We start from the raw sequence: 8,190 nt of genomic DNA, 5'->3' as shown, positions 1-8,190 counted from the left end.
ACCCGGCTGCGGGGGAATGGAGCTCTGGGGAGATAAAAATAAAATAAAAACAAATAAAATAAAAATAAAAATAAAAATAAAAATAAAAATAAAAATAAAAATAAAAATAAAAATAAAAATAAAAATAAAAATAAATGCTGAGCACCTTCCCTTGTTCACCAAGAGAAAAATTGATTTTTTAAAAATAAAATAAATAAAAATAAAAATGAACTCCCCACTGAGAACCTTCCCCCGGTTGCAGACAGACAAATGTATTTTTGTAAGAATAAAAATAAATTCTCTTCTGAAAGCCGTGTCCTGTTTACAAACAGAAAATGTATTTTTGTAAAAATAAAAATAAATTCTCTGCCGAGAATCTTCCCCTGTTTGCAAACAGAGATTTTGGGGTGAAAATGGGAATTTCGGGGGTGGGATTTTTGGGATGGAAATTTTGGGAAGGGAATTTTTGGATGTGAATTTTGGGATGGGAATTCTGGAATGGGAATTTTTGGGATGGGAGTTTTGGGATGGGAATTTTGGGAATGCAGTTCTGGGATGGGAATTTTGGGATGGGAGTTTCGGGATGGGAATTTTGGGAATGAAATTCTGGAATGGGAATTTTTGGGATAGGAATTTTGGGAATGCAGTTCTGGGATGGGAATTTTGGGATGGGAGTTTCGGGATGGGAATTTTGGGAATGAAATTCTGGAATGGGAATTTTTGGGATGGGAGTTTTGAGAATGCAATTCTGGGGTGGGACTTTTGGGAATGCAGTTTTGGGATGGGAATTTTGGGGTGGGAGTTTTGGGAATGCAGTTTTAGGATGGGAGTTTTTGGATGGGAGTTTCGGGATGGGAGTTTTGGGATGGGAAGTTTTGGGATAGGAGTTTTGGAATGGGAATTTTGGGAATGCAGTTTTGGGATGGCAGTTTCGGGATGGGAGTTTTGGGAATGCAGTTTCGGGGTGGGCGCTCCTGTCCCCTGTGTCCCCACGGCTGTCCCTGTCCCCATCCCTGTCCCCGTGTCCCTGTCCCTCTGTCCCTGTCCCCACGGCTGTCGCTGTCCCCAGCGGTACCTGCGGTCTGCAGCCCATGGCCGAGGAGTTCGGCGGCGGCTCCGGGGCCGTTGCCGGGGCCTGGCCGGGGCTGGCGAGCATCCAGGACCCGCTGCGGGCCGGCAGCGGCCACGTCTGCGGCGGGAGCCTGATCGCCCCCGGCTGGCTGCTCACGGCCGCCCGCTGCCTGCCCCGCGCCCGGTGAGCGGCACGGCCGCGGTGGGCACCGGGTGGGCACGGGGTGGGCACGGGGTGGGCACGGGAGTTCGGCGGCGGCTCCGGGGCCGTTGCCGGGGCCTGGCCGGGGCTGGCGAGCATCCAGGACCCGCTGCGGGCCGGCAGCGGCCACGTCTGCGGCGGGAGCCTGATCGCCCCCGGCTGGCTGCTCACGGCCGCCCGCTGCCTGCCCCGCGCCCGGTGAGCGGCACGGCCGCGGTGGGCACCGGGTGGGCACGGGGTGGGCACGGGGTGGGCACGGGGTGAGCACGGCATGGGCACGGGATACACCCGGGATGGGCACGGGATGGGCACGGGATACACCCGGGATGGGCACGGGATGGGCACGGGATACACCCGGGATGGGCACGGGATATCCCCGGGATGGGCACGGGATGGGGCTGGGATGGCCCAGGATGGACCCAGGATGGGCCAGGATGGAGTGGGATGTGCTGGGATGGAGCCAAGATGGGGCTGGGATGGGGCTGGGATGGACTCGGGATATCCCCGGGATGGGCCCGGGATGATCCGGGTTGGCTCCAGGATGATCCAGGATGGTCCTGGGGAGCTCTAGGAGGTGCCAGGAGGCTCCAGGATGGGCTGGGATGATCCGGGATGGCCCCGGGATGGCCCCGGAAAGCTCCGGGATGTCCCTGGGATGGCCTCGGGAAGCTCTGGGACTATCTGGGATGGCCTTGGGGTGTCCCTGGGACTATCCGGGATGGCCCCAGGAAGATGCGGGATGTCCCGGGATGCCCTCGGGATGCTCTCGGGATGTCCCCGGGATGGCCCTAGAAAACTCTGGGACTATCTGGATGCGGGATGTCCCGGGATGGCCTCAGGATGCCCTTGGGATGTCCCCGTGATGTCCCCGGGAAGCTCTGGGATGTCCCGGGATGCCCCCGGGATGCTCTGGGATATCCTGGGATGTCCTGGGATGCCCCCGGGATGGCCTCGGGATGCCCTTGGGATGTCCTGGGATGTCCCCGGGAAGCTCTGGGATGTCCCTGGGATGTCCCTGGATGCCCACGGGAAGCTCTGGGATGTCCCTGGATGTCTCGGGATATCCCCGTGATGTCCCGAGATGCCCTCAGGGTGTCCCAGGATGCCCTTGGGAAGCTCTGGGACGTCCCGGGATGCTCTGGGATGTCCCGGGATGTCCCTGGGATGCTCTGGGATGTCCCCGGGAAGCTCTGGGATGTCCCTGGGATGTCTCTGGATGTCCCCGGGATGCTCTGGGATGTCCCGTGACGTCCCGTGATGTCCCGGGATGCCCCCCAGGCGCCCCCCGTGCCGTGCCCCGGGCCGGCTCCCCTGACGGTGCCGTGTCCGCAGGAACGTCAGCGCCTGGCGGGTGGTGCTGGGCGCCGCCGACCTCAGCGACCCCGGGCCCGAGGCGCAGGTGCGGCGGGTGCTGCGGGCGCGGCGGCACCCGGGGCTGGACGTGGCGCTGCTGCAGCTGCAGCCGCCCGCAGAATGCAGCGACTTCGTGCAGCTGGGCTGCGTCAGCGAGGCCGGGCCGCCGCGGGGGCTGCAGCGCTGCTACATCGCGGGCTGGGGCCGCGTGGAGGACACGGGTGAGCGCTGGGCGGGGCTGGCATGGGCACAGGTGAGCGCCAGGTGTGCCTGAGGTGGGCACAGGTGAGCCCAGGTGTGTCCATGACGGGCACAGGTGAGCCCCAGGTGTGCCTGACATGGGCACAGGTGAGCCCCAGGTGGGGCTGAGCTGGGCACAGGTGAGCCCAGGTGCAGGGTAGGTGTGCCCAGGTGTGCCCAGGTGCGGGGTAGGTGTGCCCAGTTGTGCCCAGGTGCTGGGTGGGTGTGCCCCAGGTGTGTCCAGGTGCCCCAGGTGTGCCCAAGTGCTGGGTGGGTGTGATCCAGGTGTGCCCAGGTGCCCCAGGTGTGCCCTAGGTGTGCCCCAGGTGTGCCCCAGGCGCCCCAGGTGTGCCCCAGGTGTGCCCCAGTTGTGCCCAGGTGTGCCCCAGTTGTGCCCAGGTGCGGGGTGGGTGTGCCCCAGGTGTGCCCCAGGTGTGCCCAGGTGCCCCAGGTGCCCTCTCACGGCCCGCCCCCCCAGCCCCGCCGCGGGAGGTGCTGTGGGAGGCGCAGGTGCGGCTGCTCCAGCCCGAGCGCTGCGACGGCTCCGGGGCCGCGGCCTCGCCCCAGGTGTGCGCGGAGCACTCGGGGGGCGGCTCCGGCACCTGCCAGGTGAGCGCCCCTCCCCCAGTTGTGCCCAGGTGCGGGCTCGGTGTCCCCCAGGTGTGCCCCAGGTGTGCCCCAGGTGTGCCCAGGTGCCCCAGGTGCCCTCTCACGGCCCGCCCCCCCAGCCCCGCCGCGGGAGGTGCTGTGGGAGGCGCAGGTGCGGCTGCTCCAGCCCGAGCGCTGCGACGGCTCCGGGGCCGCGGCCTCGCCCCAGGTGTGCGCGGAGCACTCGGGGGGCGGCTCCGGCACCTGCCAGGTGAGCGCCCCGCCCGCTGCCCCGCCCGGCCCCGCCCGGCCCTGCCCCGCTCCGGTCCGGTCCGGTCCGGTCCCGGTCCTGCTCCCCGCCCGCCCCCGGGGCTGCCATCCCCATCCCCGTGCCAGTCCCGATCCCAATCCCGATCCTGATGCCGGTCCCAGTCCCGATTCCAGCCCCAATCCTGATCCCGATCCCCATCCCGATCACGATCCCGCAGCCGATCACGATCCCGGTCCTGATCCCGCTCCCGCTCCCGGTGCCCATCCCGATCCCAGTCTCGATCCCCACCCGTGTCCCGGGGCTGCCGTCCCGACCCCGACCTCCGCCCCAGTCCCAGGGCCAGTTCCAATCCCGATCCCGATCCCAATGCCGGCCCTAATCCCAGTCCCGGTCCCGATCGCAATTACTGATCCCGGTCCCGGTCCCGGTCCCGATCCCGCTCCTGCTCCTGATCCCGCCCCCGCTGTGTGTCCCGGGGCTGCCGTCCCGATCCCGATCCCGATCCCGATCCCAATCCTGGTTCCAATCCCGATCCCAATCCCGATCCCCACCCGTGTCCCGGGGCTGCCATCCCGATCCCGACCCCGACCCCAGTCCCAGGGCCAGTTCCAATCCCGATCCCGGTCCCGATCCCAATACTAATCCCAGTCCCGGTCCCGGTGCCAATCCCGATCCGGATCCCAATGCCGGTCCTAATCCCAGTCCCGGTCCCGATCCCAGTCCCAATCTCTATCCCCACCCGTGTCCCGGGGCTGCCATCCCGACCCCGACCCCGACCTCGACCCTAATCCCAGTTCCAATCCCAATCCCGATCCCGATCCCGATCCCGATCCCGGTCCCGGTGCCGATCCCGCTCCTGCTCCCGCCCCCCGTTGTGTGTCCCGGGGCTGCCATCCCCGTCCCGATCCCGATCCTGATCCCAATCCCCCCGGGGCTGCCATCCCCATCCCCGTGCCAGTCCCGATCCCAATCCCGATCCTGATGCCGGTCCCAGTCCCGATTCCAGCCCCAATCCTGATCCCGATCCCCATCCCAGTCCCGATCACGATCCCGGTCCTGATCCCGCTCCCGGTGCCCATCCCGATCCCAGTCTCGATCCCCACCCGTGTCCCGGGGCTGCCATCCCGATCCCGACCCCGACCCCAGTCCCAGGGCCAGTTCCAATCCCGATCCCGATCCCAATGCCGGCCCTAATCCCAGTCCCGGTCCCGATCCCAATTACTGATCCCGGTCCCGGTCCCGGTCCCGATCCCGCTCCTGCTCCTGATCCCGCCCCCGCTGTGTGTCCCGGGGCTGCCGTCCCGATCCCGATCCCGATCCCGATCCCAATCCTGGTTCCAATCCCGATCCCAATCCCGATCCCCACCCGTGTCCCGGGGCTGCCATCCCGATCCCGACCCCGACCCCAGTCCCAGGGCCAGTTCCAATCCCGATCCCGGTCCCGATCCTGGTTCCAATCCCAGTCCCGGTCCCGGTGCCAATCCCGATCCGGATCCCAATGCCGGTCCTAATCCCAGTCCCGGTCCCGATCCCAGTCCCAATCTCTATCCCCACCCGTGTCCCGGGGCTGCCATCCCGACCCCGACCCCAGTCCCAGGGCCAGTTCCAATCCCGATCCCGATCCCGATCCCGATCCCGGTCCCGGTCCCGATCCCAATACTGATCCCGATCCCGGTCCCGGTCCCGATCCCAATACTGATCCCGATCCCGGTCCCGGTCCCGATCCCAATACTGATCCCGATCCCGGTCCCGGTCCCGATCCCAATACTGATCCCGATCCCGGTCCCGGTCCCGATCCCAATACTGATCCCGATCCCGGTCCCGGTCCCGATCCCAATACTGATCCCGATCCCGGTCCCGGTGCCGATCCCGCTCCTGCTCCCGCCCCCCGTTGTGTGTCCCGGGGCTGCCATCCCCGTCCCGATCCCGATCCTGATCCCAATCCCGGTCCTGGTTCCAATCCCGATCCCAATCTCGATCCCGGTCCCGTTCCCAATCTCGATCCCAATCTCGATCCCAATCCCGATCCCGATCCCAATCCCAGTCCCGGTCCCGATCCCAATCTCGATCCCGATCCCGGTCCCGATCCCGGTCCCGGTCCCCACCCGTGTCCCGGGGCTGCCCCTCCCTCTGTCCGTCCTGGGGGTTCCCGGGCTGGATTTGGGGGGGGGGGGGGAAAAACCCCGCGCTGGCCCCGCCCCCTCACAGAAGCCCCTCCCCTCACCCTGGCCACGCCCATTTCGGCACAGCGTCCACGCCCCCTCCGCCGTAGCCCCGCCCCCGGCGATGGCCCCGCCCCGTTCCCGCCGTGCCCCGCGCTCCAAGATGGCGGCGCCGTGGCCGCTGCTGGCGCTGCTGGCGGCGGGGACGGCGCTGGGCCGGGCCGGGGGGCTCTGCCGGGGGGGAACCGGCACCGGCACCGGAGCCAGGGTGAGCACGGGGGGCTCGGGAGCACCGGGGGGCTCTGCCGGGGCGGCTCCGGTACCGGGATCCCCGGGGGAGCGGCCTCGGGGCGGGGACAGCAGCCGGGGCCCGGTACCCGGTGCCCGGTACCCGGTACTCGGTGCCCGGTACCCGGTACTCGGTGCCCGGTACCCGGTACTCGGTGCTCATCAGGGCCCCGGGCAGGACGGGCTCATTAATATTAATTAGGGGGCGTGACCGCCAATAGAGCCCGTGTTCGCCCTCATTAATATTCATGAGGGGCTGTATAAACCAATGGCGGCCGTCGTTTTCCTTCATTAATATTCATTAGGGGGCGTGCAAATGCCGGGATCCCCGAGGGGCGGGGCCGGGGGCTGCCCTCATTAATATTAATTAGGGTCTTGTTAACATAGCCCCGTACCCGGGAGGGGCGGGCCGTGTGATGCCCTCATGAATATTAATGAGGTTCGGGTTCAAATTAACGAGCCCGCCGGTTCCACCTCATTAATGCTAATGAGGGGCGGTTCTGGCTCCCGGCAGGTGATTAATATTCATGAGGGGGTTGAGGCTGCGGAGCCTCATTGGCGTTAATGAGGGCGCGGGGCGGGTCATTAATATTCATGAGGCTGGTCATTAATATTCATGAGGCTGGTCATTAATATTCATGAGGCCTGCGGGGAGCCCGCCCCGGGCTGTCCCCTGGTGCCATCCCCGTGTCCCCCACCCCGTGTCCCTGTCCTGCTGTCTCTGTCCCGGTGTCCCTGTGCCCCCCGTGTCCCCCACCCCGTGTCCCTGTCCTGCTGTCTCTGTCCTGCTGTCCCTGTCCTGGTTGTCACCCCCCGTGTCACCCTGGTGTCCCAGTGCTGGTGTCACCCCCCGTGTCACCCTGGTGTCCCAGTGCTGGTGTCACCCCCCGTGTCACCCTGGTGTCCCTGTGCTAGTGTCACCCCGTGTCCCCTCCCCGTGTCCCTGTGCTGGTGCCACCCCCGTGTCCCCCACCCCGTGTCCCTGTCCTGCTGTCTCTGTCCTGCTGTCCCTGTCCTGGTTGTCACCCCCCGTGTCACCCTGGTGTCCCTGTGCTAGTGTCACCCCGTGTCCCCTCGTGTCCCTGTCCTGCTGTCTCTGTCCCGGTGTCCCTGCCCTGGTGTCACCCCCCGTGTCACCCTCGTGTCCCTGTGCTGGTGTCACCCCGTGTCACCCTGGTGTCCCTGTGCCGGTGTCACCCCGTGTCCCCTCGTGTCCCCCCAGGCCGGTGACACCGAGAGCTGCCGGGTGAGCCTGAGCCTGGAGCACTCCTTCGAGCTGGGTGAGGGACAGGGGACACTGAGGGGACACTGGGGGGATTGGGGACATTGGGGACACTGGGGACACTGAGGGGACACTGGGGACATTGGGGGGATTGGGGACACTGGGGGCAGTGGGGACATGGGGGACACTGGGGGGATTTGGGACATTGGGGACATTGGGGACAGGGACATGGCGCATGGAGGACATGGGGACACTGAGCTGGGTGACAGGATGGGGACATGGAGGTGGCACTGGGGATGTGGGAGTGGCACTGAGGGCACAGGGAGAGGGGTGGCACTGGGGACACCGGGCTGAGGGTGGCAGTGGGGACATGGGGATGACACTGGGGACATGGGGAGAGGGGTGGCACTGGGAACATGGGGACATGGAGTGGCACTGGGGACACTGGGCTGGAGGTGGCACTGGGGGCACAGGGATGGCACCTGGGGCAGGGGGCCTGGGCTGTCCCAGGTGCCAGCAGCATGTTCCAATGTCCCCGTATCCCCTGTCCCCTGTCCCCTCTCCTCTGTCCCCTGTCACTCTCCCCGTCCCTGTCCTTGTCCCCTGTTCCTGTCCTCTGTCCCTCTCCCCATCCCGTGTCCCTGTCCCTGTCCCCCTGTCCTTGTCCCTGTCCCTGTCCCTGTCCTGTCCCCATGTCCCCGTGTCCCTGTCCCCCTGACCTATCCCTGTCCCTATCCCCCTGTCCCCATCCCTGTCCCTGTCCCTGTCCCTGTCCCTGTCCCTGTCCCTGTCCCCCTGCCCGTGTCCGTGCCCC

At 65.7% G+C, this 8,190-nt stretch overlaps 1 protein-coding gene across 1 annotated transcript in view; it reads left to right on the top strand.

The window, feature by feature from the left end:
• Window positions 1-1,004: 1,004 nt before the first annotated feature.
• The window catches only part of EMC10 (ER membrane protein complex subunit 10), a 16,498-nt gene continuing 9,312 nt past the window's right edge, over window positions 1,005-8,190 (top strand). The window contains exons 1-7 of the mRNA XM_039718210.1: window positions 1,005-1,139; window positions 1,356-1,450; window positions 2,585-2,826; window positions 3,324-3,454; window positions 3,705-3,763; window positions 5,954-6,134; window positions 7,377-7,434. Coding sequence (XP_039574144.1) covers window positions 1,071-1,139; window positions 1,356-1,450; window positions 2,585-2,826; window positions 3,324-3,454; window positions 3,705-3,763; window positions 5,954-6,134; window positions 7,377-7,434 — 835 coding nt within the window. The 5' untranslated portion in view covers window positions 1,005-1,070. The remainder of the gene's footprint in view (window positions 1,140-1,355; window positions 1,451-2,584; window positions 2,827-3,323; window positions 3,455-3,704; window positions 3,764-5,953; window positions 6,135-7,376; window positions 7,435-8,190) is intronic.

Source organism: Passer montanus, unplaced genomic scaffold, assembly GCF_014805655.1.
Source record: "Passer montanus isolate IOZ18808 unplaced genomic scaffold, ASM1480565v1 scaffold394, whole genome shotgun sequence".
Taxonomy (NCBI): Eukaryota; Metazoa; Chordata; class Aves; order Passeriformes; family Passeridae; genus Passer; species Passer montanus.
This window is presented reverse-complemented; position numbering and strand designations above follow the sequence as displayed.